Below are 19,445 nucleotides of genomic sequence, written 5' to 3'. Positions count from 1 at the left end.
GTCGGTCGACTGAACATTGTGCCGTTTTTGAGCTTAGCGGTTGAAACTAAGCACTGCCGTTCCGCTACAGGGGATGGGGTTGACCCAGATAGAAGAGGAACATAATACTTAAGCGCTGGCATTGCTCTCGCCTCGAACAGTTGAATGTTTCACCTTTTTCTCTTTCTGTGGATTGATGTCTTCATCACCCAACGAACTTCGTCTAGCTGCTTTGCGAGACGGAAGGTCATCGGAGTCGCGCTTCCGCTTTCGACTCGGTTGCTTTGGTGTCGAGGGTGGATCCCAGTAGCCCTGGACGGGAGGTAATTCCTCGAAAACCATGTGCTCAGAATCTGAAGATGGAGCCGTGTACGCCGTGACAAGACTGGGGTCACTCCACGGGTAGGTGTAGTCGGTATGTAACTTAGGTGGGAAAACGAGTCAATTGAGATCGTGTCACGTATGGTAGACTGTCCAAGATTTTTGCGATACCGAGTAGGGCTATTCAATTCCGTTGGACTCCCAGCGGAGTATTCAGTTGGGTATAGAGGGAATCCCCATTCCGCATATATCATAACCGGCTGCTCGGTGTTGCTCTTGGAAGCGCTTTTGGTCGGTGCTAGCCTAACCCTCAGGTGTTTAGGACACGGGCAGGATAAGTACCAATTTCAGTAAAAAGGTTAATCGAACAAAGCCTTGAGTACTCAACGCCTTTAGAAAGCCTGTTTTGGGGGAGGGCTAGGTCCACACGGGAAATACCACAAGAAATACACACTGGCTACTCGAGATCGCAAAGTTTGCTCACTTGTAACAAGTTTCATATTTCACCTAGCATACAGAAGGACAAAAGACCTACGGCTGGTTGCCCAGCTGCCGGAAAAGGCTATCTGACTCCATATGGGACAAAATGACGAGGAACCAGAGCAAGCCTTGCGAGCCCCATTGATCAATGAAGACCATTCCAGGCCAGCAAATTAATTCTGTTACCGGTGCACAATTTTTTCTTTCCTCGTCTCAACAGCATTATGATACGATGTGGTCGGCATAATCGAAACTCCAGTTGGAGTCCCAAACCATCTCATCCGCTGGCTGCTGTTGCAGCCTTGTATTCATATATAACCCCGGAACACATCCAGCGAGAGGCACACCCGGAATGGTCTGGACAGGCGCCATCGAATTATGCGGCATGTGAGCTTTTGGCAGCGGTTCTAAACTCATGTCGAGCCTGCCATCCCTAACCTCTGAAGTCCTCGGCCTTTGATACAAGGGGGTCGTCCAGGCCGGCGAGATGCTAACCGCCCCCGGGCTTTGAGCAGTCAAAGAGCCAGTAGTGCTGGTGCCGTTTGAGCCTACATATTCAGGACTCATAGAGCCGCCATAGGCATTCAAAGCTGAAGAAGAAGCAAGCAAGCTGTCCACGGACTTCCTTGCCTCGTTGGCAATGTATGCTTGGATGAGAACGCAGTTGCAGTCGGTGTGCCGTAACATTTCCGTCTTTAGATAGTAAATTTCGGTAGTCAGGGAGTCAAAACACGAAGAGAGGTAGCGGTTCTGGTCTTCAATGGCTCGTTCCCGGGAAGCAAGGGCTGAAGCTTCGTCACGTTTGCGGAGACGACATTTGGTGGCAGCGATTCGGTTACGTTCGGGGATGCGTCTTCGGTGGGGATTCTTGGGGAGGTCGTCATCATCGAGCTCCTCCTGCTGCCCTGTTGGATCCGATCCTTTGGACAGTTTCTTGAGTTTCCGACCGCATTTTCTTGGCTTAGGCGACTCTACAACCACCGCAGTGGCGCTGTTTTCCGAAGGCGCCGAACATGGTCGCGATTGTCTCCGGTTGCGAAGCCGGTTGGCCGGTTTATCGTTGCCCTCGGCGCCCGGCAATATGTCTTGCAAGGTTCCACCATCCCGGAGTCCCTTTGACTCCGTGGTCTGGGCCGGTGCGGCGCTGCAATGGGGCTGTTGTTCTGAAATATCAAGGCCCCATGCTATCGAGACCGAGGACGTATCAATTGCTTCGTCGAAGAACGAACTGTCCGTTAATTGATTTGGCGTGGCCTGGTATGGCATAATGTTTCCAGACATCGGGGAAGCGGTACTCATCCGACTGGACGAGGCAATCGTCAGTAGAGAGTGACAGTTATTACATCTAGGTGGGCACGAACCCGGGATCTCCCATAGAGGGAGAGCATGGCGGCTGTACGAATGTGGCCATCGGGGATCCGAGTCCACGGGTAGCGATGGACAGCCTGGAGGGATATATTCGCCTTGGGGTCTGTACGGCCCGGCACAAAGAAGAAGTTGGCTTTCAGAAGCTCTCCCGCCTCGTCGAGAGCTTGTGGGACGACGGCAGAAAGAGATGGTACAGCCAGGCAAGGCAAGGCGAAAAGGTGGCTCGATGATGAGATGGTATTAGCAGAACATGGGTCTGGTGACCCTAAGCATACAAGAAGAAAATGGTGACAGAATCCTTCGACGAGAGCCAAGAGTCCAAAGATTGAAGCAGAGCGCGAGCCCGATCGAGGGAGACGGGAGGTTCAAATATGGCAGCATATGGCAGCATATGGCAGCACCCACGAGCCATCAACTGTTATCCACGGAATGCGATACTGGACCGCCACCAGGGCGATCAGAAGCTGGGCTTGTGAAGGTTATGCCGTGGGGGGAAGTAGACCTGCGGCGTTGGAGCGGGATGTGCAATGGAAACCCCTCACTGAGCTTGAACCAGCCCAACAGGAACTCAATTCCCCAATTTCATTGCATTCGGGACATGTTCAGCGCCAGCTCGCGTTACACAAGTCTTGGGACGTTGTGATCAGGAAGCACACACCAGGGGACCAGGGCTATTATCAGTCAATTGTCTGGTGTAATGCACATGTCGTCATTTAGTAGGATCCGGGGTCGGAGGAGCCCATGCGTCCATCGTCTCCGCAACCAACGCCACAACATTACCACCGATGGGCTTCTGTGTCCCTAGAGTCTCCAGGGTGATGTGATGGTAAAGTTTGGGGCATCATGGTGTCTCGACCCATGCATTGACAACAAGAGATTACCAAGGAGCTCGTAAGCCCGATTATCAAGGCTCAATCGGCTGGGGTCCCTGGCGGGTGGCTGTTTCAACTCTTCGACATTACAATCAGCATCCCAGACCACAGACGCAACTGGCCAATGAGTTGTTCTTCATAGGTAAGCAAACGCACAATGGAATCGTGGATCACCTCTTACTGTTCCCAGTCATTGGAACGGCTGAGACTGCGCTGGATAGGTGGTGCGGATGTAGATCCCGTGAATACCCGCGTGATTCCGAGGGGCTACGATGCCGCCGTAAAACAAACTAGGACATCGCCGCAACATTCAGGCTTTCGGTCATCTAGATGTAAAGTGAGCTCTGCCATCTACACATCTCCCCGCTCGGACTTGTTGACTCCCACTTGAGGTATGTGGGATAGACACTAGCCTCATGCCTCTAGGGCTGCACTCGTCTTTGTGACACGCGACTGGCGCCCAAGCTGATGCCCCCCATTGGTTTGAGGCATCTCGACGGGTGGAGATAACTGGGGCGGCTCCCGCGGTTGGGGGATATCCTGAGACACTGTTGAGGGGAGGGCCAAGTGGGGTGGCTTACTACGTAATAGAAAGGGATTCGGCCGGGAACCATCTTCCTCAGCGTTCCAAATCGTCGGACGAGACTGGAAAGCAAGAGGGACTTACTCCCTTAGTGCATCTCAACAACTGTAAGTCTAGTATGAACCCGGCTCTGTGAAGACTCTAGCTCCCCCGGAAGCAGGCCAGCGAGATTCCGTTCTCCAACGAGGTTCCTCGCACGCTGTAGGTAAGTAACTTTGAAATTTGGTGGCTTGCGGATCCAACGAGACCACAAACTGCTGACGACCCCACCCCATCATCCTCTCCCTGTTGTCAGATTGCGCAGGGATGCTGAGTGCACACTAGATAAAAAGTGGTTTTATTTTTTTATTTTTTTTAATGAACGTGAAGGCCCTATTTTATATTTCAATATGAGCCTGAGTCCAACGAAGTAGCCACCATCTAGGACTTCTTTAGAGTTTGTGTCATGACATCAGGGTCATGAAGTCGAGGGGGAAACCTTAATTCTTCCAACACTCCCAAGGCTCATGGATTCTGCGATCGAGAATTGGCAGTGGACCGTGCGGCGGCTCGTTACACATTGTCACAAACTCTAATGTGGGACTGGGGTGGTGCCGATTCTCCCAACTATGCAATTGGCGCGGGCCCCCTCACAAGAAGGTTTCAGCCATTTGGTGGTGTCCTCCTCAGCGCCCGCTTGTCATCAAAGAAATGGCACCTGTCTTGTCGTCGCTGGCACAACACACACTGGCCGGCGGAGCAATCGACGCCGTTTTGAGGAGTGTGCTCGGCGTGTTGTAAGTCTACTCTAGTTTCTACCGTTTGCAGGGAAGACTTTCGGGAGACTAATTTGGTTAGTCAAGTCGCCTCGGCCATATATCATCCTCGCCCGAGTTTTGCTCATCATATGCCTATGATACGCGTTCCGCTATCTCCATGCCGCTCGACATGTGAAGCGTCTGTAGAGTACAGCGAAATCGCTGGTGTTCGAACAGCCCCGTATATGACTGGTCACTAACACTGCTCTAGGGGTGATGACATCTGCGGTACGTCATACCTGGGGGAATCTCTCCTCCATTCAACGTTAGCGATACCCAAAACTGACTTGTTGCCCAGCTGCCTGCCGCGAACGTCAACAGCCCAGTAACCACCCATGGGCGAAGTTGATCCAGCGCCCCGACCCTCAGCATGAGCGTCGTTGGTGGTCCAACGGTCGAAGCAGGACGTCAAAAGGCCACCGCGCCGCAAAACCCCACACCCCACAATCGACCGATGCCATAAATCGACTTCTGGGCGAATTTTTTTTTTTTCCCTTTATACTCTCTTTTTTTTTCTTTCTTCTGCCTCTCACGCACGCGCATCTTAGGGGTTGGTTAGGGGTTAGTGGGAAGGGGAGTTTTAAACTGGCCGACCCCACCTTTCGGGGAATGGACCGGAAAAGTGAAATGGGCAACGTTTTTCCGACAAGAAAAGTTCACAAACCCCACCTCAACAACCCTCCACAACAACCCTCCATTGCCAACCTCAGGTTCGCATCTTCGCGCGTGCATTCTCCCTAATCCAAAGAAACGTCCCCAGCATGATCCTTCTCAATATACTTGTCCCCGTCCGGGTCCGCATCTGCCCCTTTCCCACAATATACAGCACCTTCTGCGCATACGCGCGACCCAGCCTCGCCAGTTCCACCGCGATCCTCTTGTCCCTGGGCTCCAGCAGGCCCTCCGCATCCCCGTGGGCTCCGACGCCGGGGTCGTCTCTTGCTCGCTTGCGGTGACGGACTTGGGAGCGGCCTGGCGCATGACAAATTTGCGCATCCGCAGGTCTTACATCTACCGGTTCGCATCATGCCTGTTTTCCCTGTTTTCCACGTGAATGAAACGAATTACGAGTCCGTGACCATTCGCTGTCCATATAGTTAAGCGTTGGGAATCCTGTTGAGAAAGAAAGCGGGGGGTGGGTTGTCCGTCTATAGCATTAGTTGGTGAGAGGCGGCAAATTCGAGGATGGATTGAGATGGCAACCGAGACACTGGACGAGACGAAGATCAAACAAGGCCGTCTGTCACGGTTGTCTGGAAAACCCCACAGCTCACCCTGCACATTGGTACCACCAGCTCAGGCCAGGGGACGATCCTTCCCAGGTTCATTTCATGTCACGTCATCTACGAGAATTGGAATGCAGGAATAATATCGGGGCGGGCTAAAGTTGCTCAAGATCGTTTATTCGGGGATACACCAACGTCGCCGCATCGCACCAAGACGTCTCCGAAACAATCGGGCGCCTCCAGTAGATGTTGCGCCAGCGGGCACGCCCCCGGATGTCCCAGAGCCTTGCAAGTGGACTGCAATCATCACCGCGCACGTTGCCTGCCCCGTTTTTGCCAGCTTTCTCGTCATCCTGCCGGCAGATCATGGTTTCAGGATTCTATCACACCCTACCTGGATATTGGACCCTTATCTTGAAACCCGTCATGTTTGACGGCAACATAAAGCAGAGAAAATCCGCCACCAAGGGCGAACCAAGGGCAAAGAGAACCATGCTTCTGGGAAAGTTTGTTTCTGACCTCCCGCCATTGGTCGCATTTTCACCCAAATTACGGCGCCGTCGCCGCCACCAATGTCAGGCTAAGTTAGCCACAAGTCACTATCACTATCCCTTTCAGCATGGTTTTCTGCCCAGTTGGTACTCATGGATAAACTGAGTAGCTCTGCTACGGAATGGCGTCTTCTTTTCTCAGTTCGCCGCAGGCGACTTGTTTACCAAATAGTGCCCCTGTATTGCCTACGATATCCTGCGTGGTTTCATTTCTTCGTACCGCCGCTATCGCTTCCCCCAAGGTGGAGGGCGACGATGCATCTCTTGGGACGAGGGTCGAGGATCGAGGAACGCGTCGCGGGAGTGCAGAGCCTGCGGTATCGTATCATCATGCGCGACAAAGACAGCAACAACGGCAACGGCAGTGGGAATTCGAATAGCCGCAGCTCAAGGAATGGACAACCAGGTCCAGATGCGAACCCCACGGCACCTCCTGGTCGAGCCAAAAAGACAACACAGGCACCCACATCACCCACGACCGAATCCAGGGCGCCAGATATTCCCTCCAAAACGACCTTCTCTCCGAAATCATCCAAGCCGGGTCTGCCTGCTCCAAATCCTACCACTTCGAAGGAAGCATCACAGACAACACTTCCGCCCTCGCCGGAACCACAGGAAACGCGCACTAGCATCGCAAGCACCGAACTTTTGCCACTGGATACTATACCTCTGGAAACTACCCAACGGGTCACTGGCCCTGCTGCACTCTCGCCTCCCGCATTCTCGGCTTCAGCAGATATAACTACTCAAGATGTAGCTCCTCCGCCTTCTACCATATTGCCTCTGGTGCCTCCAATGGGACCGAGCTCATCAACCTCATCACTACCCACGTCGACAATAGGGCCCACCTCCACAGAACGGCCGCCCAACTCCATCAACTCCATCCCCAATGGTGACAGACAGCTGAGCAGTGCAGCCGCAATAGCCATAGGGGTCATAGGTCTTACTCCTATTCAGCTCTGTTTCCCTCTCAGGCCACCTAGGCTAACCCGTTCGCAGTTGGTCTCCTTGTTATCATCGCCCTGGGCTTCCTACCGTGGAAGTACCGAAGATATACGGCCCGTGCCCGCATCGTCAGCCGATTCAGAAGGGCGAGAGAGCGAATGCAAACTTCCCAGCGCCATGCCGCACGAAGCGATCCCTCCATGAGCGAGTGCCTTCTCGGCAATGAAGCAGATATCGAAACCGGCAGTAACATCGACTACGCGAGCCCTCTGCCGTATTGGGATTCCCATCAGATCGTGACACTGCCACAAACCACGCCAGTGGCCATTGTGAGGCCGCGTCCTGTCCTACACCGATCCGTTAGCCGGTTGATGCGTCCAGGGCGTAATTCCATTCGAAGGGTGAAGGCAGTCGAGAAGTCTCTCACCAAGGTTTCTCAACCTCCTCCCGGGTTTGGAGGCGTCCCCGAGCCGATGGCAATTGAACAGGACAGTAGTGCACTAGGTGGCGATAACAATATACCTCTTTTCCACGCCCAAGGAGTCGCAGAACCAATACGGCCACAGTCTGAAGCGGCCTCAACGACAGCTGACCCGCATAGCGCCACATCTGCTACCTCAAGTCCTACATTCCGGAGCGCGGGTGACCGACGTACAAATCACTCCGGCTGGTCCGAGTGGTTCCGAAATACCCCGCCCGAGGCCGAGCTCCAACCAGGTATGAGACGACGCAGCAGTGTGGGTAGTATAGGGGGTACGAGCGTCGCCAGTAGCGGAGTGCTCTCGCCTGCCTTTAGGAGCTGGCCGATAGCATCGCCTACTCCAACGACCGCGTCGATTGTCGGGCTGATAGTGGACGGGGCGCCGGAGACGAGAAACGGAGGGAGTTCCACCGCCAACTCAGTCATGTAAACTCGTCGAACTCCACTGGTAATCCAATACGAGCTCGGGTGAGATCCGACCAACGTATGTTAACCGTGACTGGGACTGTATCCAAAAAAAAAAAAAAAAAAACAAGATTGCACTGAGATTATTGTCATTGACTTAGAAAGAGAATATGGTGTCTCAAGGAAACTAAGAAACTAGCTAAGAACATGGCAGGCTGCCATTTTAAAGGATGACACGACCCGAACCCCCCACTCATCCCCACTCGTGCTATATTTGCAGCTAAACAGATTCGGTGACCCTATCTTGAACTTCTGCAATGATGACAGCCGAAGAGTAATACGCATCGAGACCGGTTGATTTCCATACTGCAAATAAGGCGATTGCAATATGCAACCAGGGTTCGGGACGCTCCGCGCGAATCCCGACGGCGCGTGACATGTCAATGCCGAGCGGGGTCGACGGTCAGACACACCCAGAATCTAACTCAGTCGTCGAAGACACTCCGGATGCCATAGCTATTTCCAATCTGGACAGCAGACCTCCCGGTAGCCGCGATAGAATCCGTGGTGTTCGTGGTCTCATCCGAGAGGAGCGCTTTGTAGAGATCGATGATCTGGTTCTCCAATTCGCGTCTCACTCCCGAGAGTTCGTCGCCATGGCCGGCGGAATCCTTCAGAAGGCTGCTCGACAAGCCTAGTACTAGGCCATCCTCTTGACGACGTAATCGATCCCTTTGCGGTTGGCTTCGGTCGCGGTGATGGGTTGGCGAGCATCTGCAGAAGTCAGTATACGATGCATCGCCTCCCAGACGGACTCACCTCGTGCACTCCTCGGCTTGGCAGCCTTGGCCGTGCGCTCTACCCATCCTGGCAGTTTGCGCGTTGCGTCACATGCCAACTCGTCCCATGGAACCACACTGTCCATCTTTACAATCAATTGGCCATTTCACGGGTGGACGTCGCAGGGCGCATAAATACCGGCGATTCGAGAAAGGGGAGCGACTGAAGGGAGCAAGAGGAGTCGGTCCTGAGGGAGGAGGTCTAGCTCAATCCCGATGATGCAGATGACCTCATGGTGCTGATCCTGTACAAGTCGGAGCTGAGGAGGTTGCAATGCCGCTGATCAACGACGATAGAATCAATTCGCAGCTAGAGGTTACATGATGAGGCGCAACGAGGTAGTTGTGGATTTCCATGCCTACTCCTAATATCCGGCGCCGGGAGCATGTTCGTCTGCCACGATCTGTCCGTTTCCCCGAGTCCCCAGGCACCTATATGAGCTCGACTGCTCGCCAACGCAGAGCAGCTCCCTGTCTGCCATGGTACCTAGTTCCCTTGCGTTCCTCGTTCCTGCTCTCTCCCCAGACGAAACAGCTCATTCCGCACCTTGTACCACTCCTCCCACACGCGGGGCGGTCCTTCCTGCTCCCTCATGTTCGGAATCCTGTTGAATGCCTGAATGAAACTCGGGGACGCTCCAGACACCCAAAACTGGACGTTGTCGGGGAAGTACCGTCGGCGATGAGGTAAACCTCCTTCAGATAGGGCATCACATCATCGCGACTGACGAGGTTAGACTCGAAGCGCATGAAGGAGTCGAGGTTGTAGGGTAGCAATGGGCCCTCGCCAACGTTGAAGTAGATGTAGGCGTTTTGGGTCCCTGGGGTCCCGACGATCTGGATCAAGGGCCCGCCGGTGTTGGGGTGGACGGCTTGCTTGTATTTCTGGATGACATCTTCGAGGAACGTCTTGTAGAGGCCCTGGCACTCTGTGCTGAGTGAGGGATAGACGTCGAAGCCGCAGTCGACGCCCATTTTCGGAGCGAGATGGAGTTCGTCTGGCGCGAGAGGCCAAATTCTTGGTCCCCTTCTACTTCGAAACTCGGCCGCGGTTCCTGATGCTGGGGGGCACTTGTCCGGAATCTGTGGCGGCCGTGATGGGCTTGCCACAGATGCGGGAGGCCGACTATGTGAGTGGGTCGAATCTCGATTGGACGTCGCCGGACGGTGCGACATCGTCAGCAGACCTGGAACGACGCCGAAGTCGACGGGCAAGCATTGCATGTGCGGGGCTACGTCGACCGGGCATCACGGCCATTCCTTCTTTTCCAATGGAAGTGTAGGGGGATGAAGTACGTATCCAACAAATATGGGGCGACTTGGTCATGGATGGACAGACCGAAGGGCATACTTGTCAGCCTCACCTCGAGCCGCCTCACTTTGGCCTGGCAAGGTTGCTATTGGCCGGCCGGCCGGCTCTTGGGCCCATCCATAGAAGTCTACATTCCTCAGGCAATCAAGACCGCCCCCTAGAGTTTGGCACTTCCGGGGGACTTATGATATTGCGTCACAAGAACCATCTCACCGTCAATGATGAACGCGCTCCGGTCGCGGTTGATGCTCCTCGCACTGGCCGCCTTTATCCAGGAACTCTTCCCTTCGCTTTCCACAGACAAGATTTTCCAGCATCTCCACCTCCTTTCCTGCTAAGCCGTTGCTATGGACAAAAGACTTCCCCCGTTGCGTCTGCGTCAGGCCGTCTTCAATGGCAGCCAGCGGTATCGTGAAACGGACGTCATCGCCTTCCTTGAACATCAGCTTGTTCCACAATATATCCTTGGCATCAGTGATTATCTCATCTACCATGCCCCGGATGGCGTCCATGGGAATTGGCTTCCCCATAAAGTACATCAGGTCGCCCTGCTTGCTCCAGGACACCATCAGCCGGCTGCCTGTTTCCCGCGCAATTTTCCGGCCGTAAAGGAGTAGACTTAGCGTGTAACCCATCGGGGAATACGTCGCCTTGCACAGCCAGCCGTTCCGGACCTCGGCAAAACACTCCTTCAGATCGTCCATCCCACATCGCTCTTTAGTTGGGATGGCATACTCCGCCAGCAAGGCTCTGCCTACGTATACCATTCCCGCCAGGACGTATGTAAAGAGATGGGCTGGCCGCAGCTGTCCAGACTCACCGTCAATCCCGAGGACGGCGACGAAGTGCCAGAGCTGACTTTCGAGGATCCCCGCCTAGACGCTGCATCCAGAAGCCGGCCGATACCTGAAGCACTTCTTCTTCTAGGTCCTTTTCCGACCAGTCCCCGTCCTGCAGGTGCACCCACAACCGCTCGAGGCTGCTTCTCTGGCCGGCGGTCAAGTTAAACCCATGTTTCTCGACCAACGTGGCCTCATCTAGCGAAGGGACGTTTAGGTAGTAGCACAGGAACCGTTTTCAGCATGTAAGGTACCGATCCATGCTAGTCTTCTCCTGCAATGGCCCGAACGGCCGGCTGTTGGCGTCCTCAGGGTGAGGGCTGGCCAGCAGCAGCCGCGCCATCAGAGGCATGCTCTTGAGTCCGCCTATACGGCGGTCGAAGAACATCCGGTCGGTAGCAGCAACTAGCCGGCGTAGCTCGTCGTCTTCCGGTCCTGGCATTCGTCTGCTGACGTATATCTCGCTGAGATCCCGTTCCACGAAGTGTGCGGTCCAGCCAGAACGCTTCAGCCAGTTGGGTGATCTCGTGCTTCGCGGCTCCGTCGGCGAGAACCTTCTGTATCGCTTCTTGCTGGCTCTGGTCGCACGCCCATTGCTCCTTGACCTGAGCAATCATCTCGGAGTGCTCCTGTTTTCCCTCTGGGGTGCCCGCTGCCGCCTCCTCCTCCTCCTCCTCCTCCCCGTCTAACCTTGAGGCAGTGACGCAGAAATAATGAATGGCCGACATAGGTCGAGTAAAAAAGGTCTGTAGTCTCGCGCTAGATCGAGGCTCCGCGTGACCCTTGGACCCCTTTACCCCGTGCTCCCTATTGCGGTGCACCTTGAGCCACTTCCAGCTGACGGTGAGGAAATCGCAGCGATCGCAGACAAACCCGCGGCGTATGGGCAGGCCCTCGATGGGCGACCTTGGATTCGACGGTCCATGGCGAAAGTCATCATTTGGCGGCCGCTGTAGTTTCAGACCGGCATACCTGGTCAAGATAGCCTTCCGAGCCTTGCTGCTTATGTCGGCGTGCTGGACCCGGAGGTGGCTGCTGAGATTCGTTACCGCGCAGCCGTGGGCTCGACATATCAAGGACTGATGACTCTCGTCATAAAGTAGCCAGTCATAACCACCCTCATCACCTTTTCCGCCCCCCGTTATCGTCATCTTCTTCTTCTTCTTCTTCTTCCTCCTCCTCTTTTTCTTTTCCCCTTCGTCTCGCCGACCCTTGGCAGCCCTGACCCGAGGTAATCACCCCTACAGCCTGTCAGGTAGGGGTTAAGGCTAAGTGGGGTAGCCGATTGGGCTCGCACTACGGCTCGCGGCTACCCGAAGTCGAACCCACCTGTCTGTGAGGTGCCAAGGCAATGGGATCGCGGCCTTTTTTGCGTACCTAGATGGCGCAGATAGGGGTAGAGGATGGAAACTTACGTAGTCTACGAATGGTAGTCTATACCCCTGTCCCGTACCCACCCGGGGCTCCGACCAAAGGCGCCGGCGCGGACCCCTGTCTCCGGGTTGGTAGTCTACGCACACTACCACCGGCCTCGCGGTTAGGAAATCAGAACAGTCCAAGAAGGGACTAAGTGGCTCCCACCTCCCAGCAACATTGAAGAATTCCATAACGCCCTCATCTCCTTGGTGGATGGGGCTGTACGCACCCACACACCGCTTGCAGAGCCTTCGCCGTACGCGAAACAGTGGTGGACGCAGGAACTCGCAGAGTTAAGAAAGTATTATACCTGTGGAGGAACTCTGCGAGGACCGCTCGAAGAGTAGGCCAATGCGACCCGGACCTGGAAAGGAAGGCTAAACATGCGAAAAAGGTGTTATTCGACACTTGCCAGAGACAAAAGAAGAAGCACTGGACGGAATTCCTCTCTGACCACGGTAAAAAGCACTTGGTCCAAGGGTTGGACATTCCCGTTATGATCTCAAATCTGAAAAAGAGTCAAGATCATCATCCTTCACACCCCCCCCCTCGCCGCCGGCCCTCCTCTACACGGCCGCCACAGGCCTGTCACTGACTCGATCTCAAGCCTTAATCTTCTCCTGACCCACCTTCGCGGCGTACTCTAAACCATCGACAACCTCCTGGGCCTGCGACAAGAACGGTGAGTGGCTGCCCTTGGAGTGAAAGCTGGCCGCATTCGGCCCGAGCAAAGCTGCCATTCCCTGCTGCACCGGCAGCGGCAGAGCCTGGTCGGCGTCGCAGAAGAAGAACATGCTGTTGATGTCGTGCCAGGGCTCATATGTGACGGCGTCAGTGAAGACCGAGGCCGACTGGTGCTTTAGCGCGACAATGGCCTTTTTCTGAGCCTCCGGTTCTAAGTCGTGATAGAACACGACCTCAGGCGTGTCGGCGTGGACGTAATTACCCTTGAGAGTCACGAGTCAGCGGAAAACTCTTGTTCCAATGTCAAATGTGACCTATAACAACCCCCCGGGGGGATGGTTTCATCAGGGTGATAGGGACCCTTACGTCAAACTTCATCCACGGCAAAAACTGCCCACCCAGCATGTCCTTGATGCTCTTGCCCAGCGGCGTCACGAAAGCTGCCAGATAGACAAACATGATGACGCCACCACTCTGGCCCTGCTTCGCCCGCTGTTTGTAGCCCAAGCCCTCGACAGCATTGGCGCCAACCAGCCCACCGTACGAATGCACGACGAGCACGATCGTCGTCCCCTCATCGGCGAGGCGCTGAAGCGCCGCCCGCACCGCCGCGGCGTCGTCGGCGAGGCCCTTGGTAGGCGGCTCGGCCGCGACGGATGGGTAGGTGACGGCCTCCGTGGACCAACCGCGGGCGTGGAGGGCGTCGCGGACGACGTCGAAGCAATCGGGCGTATGCCAGGCGCCCGGCGCGAAGACGATGGTTGGATTGCTGGTGGTGGCCATGGTGAGGGGGTGGCGTTGCGACGAATGTGACGAGTCTCGAGTTGAATAGTGAGTGTCCTGGGGATCGACAATAAGAGAGAACATGTTCAGGAATATATATGGGGAATGAAGATGGGTGGCGGTAACGGCAGACGCCGTTAAAGCCCCACAGGTTCCCGAGTCATGGCCTGCGACAAATCAAAAACTGGACGATCTGTCCTGCGTCTGTAGGTCCCCGGCAACTTGCGGCGCGGAAGTCGGCATGCCGGGCTCAAGCTACAGGCACCCGATAGGTTGGGACCGCAGTAGTGCCCTCTGTAGTGAAATGAATTAGGTTGTTAGTGCGTTTGGCACCAGAAACCACGCTCGGACGGCGCAGTTGTGAAGCAATTGGCGAATTGTGGGTGCGGGGTGGGCCTGGGAAAGGGGCACAGGCTGGTCGATGGAACATGTTTCGGGGTTCTTACGACTGAATGGAAGACTTTTTGTATTTACATGCTATGATCTTCCCGTCGAAACGCAAGTTAACCATGTAGCATCTTCGTCTTCGTTTCTGGACTTTTGGCTGTCATAACAGCTGCTTCTTCAATCTTCTATCCTTAAGTGAGCTGTTCGTGTCAAGATGGGCGTCGCGACGGTTCTCCAGACTCGCGAGAGCCTCTACGACAACAGAGCCGGGGAACTGAATGGCACTACAACGGCATTGCTCGTCCTCGCCACCGCCTTTGTCGGCTTGCGTTTCTGGGCTCGTTATCTCAACCGGGCAAGCTATGGTTCTGACGACTGGATGATGGTTGCTGCGCTGGTATGTGTTGACGGCTCGGAGATTCTTCCCTGACTGAACGCCCGAGCGGCAGCTGACGCGTAGAACAACGAGTAGATAGTCGTTTTTATTTCTGGCGCAATCAACTATGCTAGTAAGTTAGATCCCAGGACCAATGAATCGGTGCCGACGTCATACTGACCACGACTGCTGCAGTGGTCGCTCATGGGCTCGGCCGACACGCCGACACGTTGCCGATAGACGAGCTCGTTACCTTCTTCAAGCTCCTCCTCGCATTCGAGTGCATATACGTCACAACAGTGATGCTCGTGAAACTGTCTGTGCTCCAGATGTACCTGCGCATCTTCCCATCACGCGGGTTCAAGATTGCTGCAGCAATCATAGCTGCGCTCGTCGTCGCGTGGTGGATCGCCATCGTCGCCGTCTGCATCTTCCAGTGCAACCCCATCAGTAAGGCTTGGTTGCCGTGGATTGACGGCACTTGTATTGACCTTAAGGGTTCCTTTATTGGTAATGCCATCCCGAATATCGTCACGGATGTTGCAATCCTGTGCATGCCTATCAGGCAGGTCTGGAAGTTGCACGTCACCCTCGCACAGAGGCTGTCTCTGTGCTTCATGTTTTTGCTCGGCAGTTTGTGAGTTTAGCCCTGCTCTTGTGGTTCCCTGTCCTCAGTTCGCTAAGATCCCTCTAGCGTATTGTTCTCTTCTATATACCGCTTTACCACCATCATGCAATTCGACACGAGGGACACAACTTGTAAGTGACTGTCTTCCGATGAACACGAGCATGAACCTCGACATGTTGGTTCTAACCACCAGAAGGGACGCTTGCCACGGCGTGCACGTGGTGTGTGGTTGAGGTAGCTTGCGGAGTTATCAGCGGGTGCCTGCCAACGTTGCGGCCGCTCATGGGTAAAATCTCGAGCCAGTTCGGTAGCATGACGAACAGCAAGGCGGGGCAGGGTAGCGGCAACAGCAGAGCTTGGCGGCCGACCGAGCTGATCACCATCGGCGGAACTGGAGGTAGCAAATCGGGAGACAGATACTTCCAACGACTGGGAACCGAAGAGGACAAATACCGCACCCGCAAGGCTATCACTAGGTCGGAGTCCGTATCCAAACAGATCGGCCATAGTAGTGATCCGGGTTCGGGAGATGAACTCCCCGTGAATGGTGGAATCAGGGATAAGAACAACCTGGACATGGAGATCCAATGGCAGGGTCAGACATCGAACAAATGGGAATCGAATCGATAGATTCATTCGATGACAAGTCTTACGAATGTCGAATCGAATTTCTTGGCGTTCGATCAAAAATCGATCGAGTCGGTCGAACAGGGCTACGCGATGGCAGGGGGCAGGTTTAGCGTGATTGATTGACGCGTTAAGAGGCCACTGGCGCGATCCTCCGACGCGACGAGCGCAATTCGTTCATCGCCGGCCACGGTCCGGTGTGTCAGACAATTGGCTCCACAGGGATCATTGATGGCACCAGTCAATTGATGAGAATTATCTAAAGAACAAAAGAAATTGAACAGCCATGTGTTCGGGTACAGCTATTTAAGCTCATGTCTTAGGATCGGAGTCCTTGACGCGACAAGCCGGATGTGAAACCGGATACACGACCCCAAGGTATGGGTCGCGTTTCACATCCGGTCGCACGATGGTGGTGATATGCGACACGGTGCTAGTGCTAAGATTATGTCAGCTAGTACACCCACGCCCCCCGACTTGCCTATAGCATGGCAGGTACCCCACAACTACATCCATCATCCCGACAACAACCCACAATCAGGTGCTTTATAGAAATCCGACGGTAACCCATTTTGTAGCTTGGAATGAGACATCGCTCAGTTTCCATGAGGAGTAAATGTTGTGTGGGAGACGTTGAAGTACGAGTTATCTCTGCGGTAAAATCCAACTTCCGAAGTTAGGGGGGTACTAGGTGTCGGAAAGCTCGCGTGGCACTCAGTTGACTTAGCCCGTGATCACTCGTGTATTGTCTATGTTCCTCACTACCGTATAAACTCGGTTAACTCTCCCAAGTAGCGCCTCCACTTTATCTCCATATTTCCACTGTTAACCGCAAAAATGTGCAGAAGTGTCCATGAGTAACTGATTTCATTGGTTGCCCTTTGTTTTTATGGGGGTCGCTACTTGGGCGAGATAACTGAGTTTCTACGGTAGGCTATCTCTGCGTTGGTCAGGGGTTATAGGCTTCCCTGACCGCCTTCCTATTCAGGCAGGGCCCGGCAAAGGCTAGGCGAGCCCTCGGCCGGACCCTGGGTGGTCACCACGTGACCACCCGATCAGATGCTCTGTAAATGATCCAATCTAACAGATGTATTGTCCCAAATCCACTGGTGGCGAGCAATTCAACTTATTATTCTTCTGCTGCATTACAGTTTTACTACAATACACTGTTCCTTCTGGCTTTCGGCTGAATACATATTTCAAGGCCGATGGTTGAACTGCCTGACTGGTCTGATTTGCTTGACAACGGCGATTGTTCAGCCGAAGGCTGACTCTACATTAATCCATAAGTTTTCCCAATAATGTTTTCCCAATAATGAGGGTGCCTTCCGTTAGGAAGGTCTTTCTTATTCGCGCCCGACCCTTGACACCCTGGTCCCTGGCCTCTGAATGCCTTTCGGTACGAAAGGTCTTCTTAAGCTCTGGGATTTCCAACCCCAAAATTTGGCCCCCCCCCCCGGGCAAAATTACCCGATTAAGCGAGGCGCAACTGCACCTCCTAATTGGTCCAATCCTCCCACTCTCATTTGCCACAAATCCTCCCACTCCCATTTGCCACGCACTCCCATTTGCCACATGTGCATGAACTTCGAATTCACCCTCCCCCACCCGAGATCAAGTGTAAAGAAGTCTTCATTGGCTGGGATTTTTCTGTTAAGAATCACGTGGGATTCACTTGAGCTTTTAATTTATAATGCTGGCGTTGCTCTCGTCGTTTGCATTTTGTAAGGTTCTTATTTCTGCTTGAGTTAGGTAAAATCTATTCTATTAGATCGGATTTTTAATATATAATATATATATAGGAAACAGTGGATTGGTTTTTCTCGAAATCTCATTATTGATCTCCTTTATACCTCTTGGAATACCTGGTAGCCACTTGGCGGAGATGTTGGGCCTTTGGTGGATGTCTGGTGCTGAGAACCCCGCTTCAGACGTCATCATCGTCATCGAACGCGAACCGGACGTTCCGGGCGGGGGGACGTCATCGTCCCCTGCTTAGAAGAGCCAGAACGACGGGGGCAATGGAATCGGAACAAAACACCCATCATCTATCAATACATACTTGACTGTTCCTTGGATTCGCTATCTAAATTATAAACTATATTATTGCTCGTATTGTGCGGTTGGGTGCAATAATGATAACCGGGCCTCGTTTAATGTTCCCCCGCACAATTGCTCCAGCCTAGCCTCGCCATCAAACATTTCCTGTGGTATTTTATTCCCGACTATATCCTCCACACGCGCCTTTGACAGCAATATAATACCATCCAGCGATGTGCACCGCGATAGCTGCACATACAGGCTATATGGGTCGCACTTTCGTGGCTCGAGTTGTCCAGTCTTGGTATTCAGCTTTGTCCCGGTTCCTCGCAGCTCCAGCGCAATCTGGAGGAGGGTTTCGCCTTGGATTTTGTAATCGGTGCATGCGAATGCCGCAGTGCAGGGAAGTCCTCGGCGGCTCACATTATGCCTCTGCCAAGGCCTCTTCTTGACCCTCTTCTTCTTTTCGATTGGTATTTGGGCACTCGTTGGAGTAAGCAGGATTGTGCCTGGTGGCATTTCATCAAATTCGAACTTCTTGGTTGACTCGGACGACAGGATGATGCCGGCAGGTGGTCCAAAGTGGAGGATGATATTCGGGGCGAGTTGATAGCCTGGGAATCTTTTGCTGTCTGGTATAACTTCTAGCGCTGTGTATTTGGCGCCATTCACGAGCTTGAGGCCTGGGTTTATATTCATGGTCACCACAACCGGCATACCAGGCACGAACATGAATGTGGCCGGCACACAGATCTTACTGTCATCCCCGACGCTGGCCATAAGCGTAGCTTCTTCCTCCGTTACCGGCAATGTATTGGGTTTGCCCCAACGGTGCTCGGATAGAAATATCCGGACTGGCTTCTGTTCGTTCCTCTGGAAGGCCAAAACGGCATCCATGTTCAGGCACCACCTGGTGCTATTGAGCGGTGTAACTACTGTGATGCCCTTGCTCCATGGTATGGCTCGGCCTTCCTGAAAGCACCGGCTATTAAGAAGCTCCATGTCGGACTCGTCTTGCTGCCCCTGCCGGATCCGAGTCAGCAGCCGCTGCAGCTGCGGGTCCCCCGCTGCGCGCACCTGTTCGGTGAGCATAACGACGGTGGTAAATCGAGCCCAGAGTGCGTGCGCCCTCATTTCGTCCGCAATCCTGAGGGCGGACCATGGCGTCAATAGCGACTTGTTTTGCACTGGGCGGAACTGGTGGAAATCTCCTGATAGTAGCACCACTGGGATGCCGCCAAAATCTTGATTCGATCCTCGGGAGGCGCAAAGTCGCTTGTTGATGTCGGAGAGCGTCTGGAGGCCCAACATGCTCACCTCGTCAATGATGAGCAGCCACTTTTCTCTCCATCTTCTTCGAGCATCACCGTCCACGTAGGTTACCGTGCTGCCATCGTCGGCATTGCTACCGGATGCGTTGGGTTGCATCCCACAGGCGAAGTGAATAGTCACGCCGTTGATCCGCGCTGCTGCGGCCCCCGATGTTGCCGTCATAAGCAGCCTGTG

At 54.1% G+C, this 19,445-nt stretch overlaps 8 protein-coding genes across 8 annotated transcripts; 2 read left to right on the top strand and 6 right to left on the bottom strand.

Annotated features, from left to right (window-relative positions):
• Nucleotides 1-778: 778 nt before the first annotated feature.
• On the bottom strand, nt 779-2,430 carry BGZ61DRAFT_147604 (uncharacterized protein). Its single transcript, XM_046237326.1, has 2 exons — nt 2,142-2,430; nt 779-2,083 (listed from the first exon to the last, which is right to left on the bottom strand). The coding sequence occupies exons 1-2, from the start codon at nt 2,189-2,191 to the stop codon at nt 1,003-1,005; spliced, it is 1,131 nt and encodes a 376-aa protein (XP_046096370.1). The 5' UTR covers nt 2,192-2,430; the 3' UTR covers nt 779-1,002.
• A 4,021-nt stretch (nt 2,431-6,451) lies between these two features.
• On the top strand, nt 6,452-8,126 carry BGZ61DRAFT_463576 (uncharacterized protein). The gene is made up of 2 exons (XM_046247413.1): nt 6,452-7,117; nt 7,177-8,126. Exons 1-2 carry the CDS (start codon nt 6,508-6,510, stop codon nt 8,031-8,033), a joined length of 1,467 nt encoding a protein of 488 aa, XP_046096369.1. The 5' UTR covers nt 6,452-6,507; the 3' UTR covers nt 8,034-8,126.
• A 367-nt stretch (nt 8,127-8,493) lies between these two features.
• On the bottom strand, nt 8,494-8,874 carry BGZ61DRAFT_539573 (uncharacterized protein; the record flags this gene model as incomplete). The annotated part of the gene is made up of 2 exons (XM_046254804.1): nt 8,494-8,782; nt 8,828-8,874. The coding sequence occupies 2 exons, from the start codon at nt 8,872-8,874 to the stop codon at nt 8,494-8,496; spliced, it is 336 nt and encodes a 111-aa protein (XP_046096368.1).
• Nucleotides 8,875-9,438: 564 nt separating this feature from the next.
• BGZ61DRAFT_539572 (uncharacterized protein) lies at nt 9,439-9,822 on the bottom strand (the record flags this gene model as incomplete). The annotated part of the gene is made up of 1 exon (XM_046254803.1): nt 9,439-9,822. The coding sequence occupies one exon, from the start codon at nt 9,820-9,822 to the stop codon at nt 9,439-9,441; it is 384 nt and encodes a 127-aa protein (XP_046096367.1).
• Nucleotides 9,823-10,374: 552 nt separating this feature from the next.
• BGZ61DRAFT_539571 (uncharacterized protein) lies at nt 10,375-10,863 on the bottom strand (the record flags this gene model as incomplete). Its single annotated transcript, XM_046254802.1, has 1 exon — nt 10,375-10,863. One exon carries the CDS (start codon nt 10,861-10,863, stop codon nt 10,375-10,377), a length of 489 nt encoding a protein of 162 aa, XP_046096366.1.
• Nucleotides 10,864-11,690: 827 nt separating this feature from the next.
• Nucleotides 11,691-11,930, bottom strand: BGZ61DRAFT_289180 (uncharacterized protein; the record flags this gene model as incomplete). The annotated part of the gene is made up of 1 exon (XM_046238551.1): nt 11,691-11,930. A coding segment is annotated over one exon (240 nt), but the record flags the coding sequence as incomplete, so codon positions are not given.
• A 1,086-nt stretch (nt 11,931-13,016) lies between these two features.
• BGZ61DRAFT_539569 (Alpha/beta hydrolase fold-1) lies at nt 13,017-13,881 on the bottom strand (the record flags this gene model as incomplete). The annotated part of the gene is made up of 2 exons (XM_046254801.1): nt 13,017-13,361; nt 13,465-13,881. 2 exons carry the CDS (start codon nt 13,879-13,881, stop codon nt 13,017-13,019), a joined length of 762 nt encoding a protein of 253 aa, XP_046096364.1.
• Nucleotides 13,882-14,306: 425 nt separating this feature from the next.
• Nucleotides 14,307-16,122, top strand: BGZ61DRAFT_463569 (uncharacterized protein). Its single transcript, XM_046247412.1, has 5 exons — nt 14,307-14,665; nt 14,741-14,777; nt 14,840-15,281; nt 15,339-15,403; nt 15,469-16,122. The coding sequence occupies exons 1-5, from the start codon at nt 14,483-14,485 to the stop codon at nt 15,900-15,902; spliced, it is 1,161 nt and encodes a 386-aa protein (XP_046096363.1). The 5' UTR covers nt 14,307-14,482; the 3' UTR covers nt 15,903-16,122.
• The last annotated feature ends 3,323 nt before the right edge of the window (nt 16,123-19,445 follow it).

The sequence above is a fragment of the Ilyonectria robusta genome (genome assembly GCF_021365365.1).
Source record: "Ilyonectria robusta strain PMI_751 chromosome Unknown BGZ61scaffold_35, whole genome shotgun sequence".
Classification (NCBI taxonomy): domain Eukaryota; kingdom Fungi; phylum Ascomycota; class Sordariomycetes; order Hypocreales; family Nectriaceae; genus Ilyonectria; species Ilyonectria robusta.
Note: the sequence above shows the minus strand (reverse complement) of the source record. Positions and strands in the feature narration are given on the sequence as shown.

What these genes read in the sequence shown, in the direction of transcription:
- BGZ61DRAFT_147604 (XM_046237326.1), bottom strand. Translation starts at nt 2,191, where the DNA reads ATGGCCACATTCGTACAGCCGCCATGCTCTCCCTCTATGGGAGATCCC. An exon ending in CCCTCTATGGGAGATCCCGG is followed by an intron (nt 2,084 to 2,141) that starts GTTCGTGCCCAC and finishes TGCCTCGTCCAG; the next exon opens with TCGGATGAGTACCGCTTCCC.
- BGZ61DRAFT_463569 (XM_046247412.1), top strand. Translation starts at nt 14,483, where the DNA reads ATGGGCGTCGCGACGGTTCTCCAGACTCGCGAGAGCCTCTACGACAAC. An exon ending in GGATGATGGTTGCTGCGCTG is followed by an intron (nt 14,666 to 14,740) that starts GTATGTGTTGAC and finishes AACAACGAGTAG; the next exon opens with ATAGTCGTTTTTATTTCTGG. An exon ending in ATGTTTTTGCTCGGCAGTTT is followed by an intron (nt 15,282 to 15,338) that starts GTGAGTTTAGCC and finishes AGATCCCTCTAG; the next exon opens with CGTATTGTTCTCTTCTATAT.
- BGZ61DRAFT_463576 (XM_046247413.1), top strand. Translation starts at nt 6,508, where the DNA reads ATGCGCGACAAAGACAGCAACAACGGCAACGGCAGTGGGAATTCGAAT. An exon ending in AATAGCCATAGGGGTCATAG is followed by an intron (nt 7,118 to 7,176) that starts GTCTTACTCCTA and finishes ACCCGTTCGCAG; the next exon opens with TTGGTCTCCTTGTTATCATC.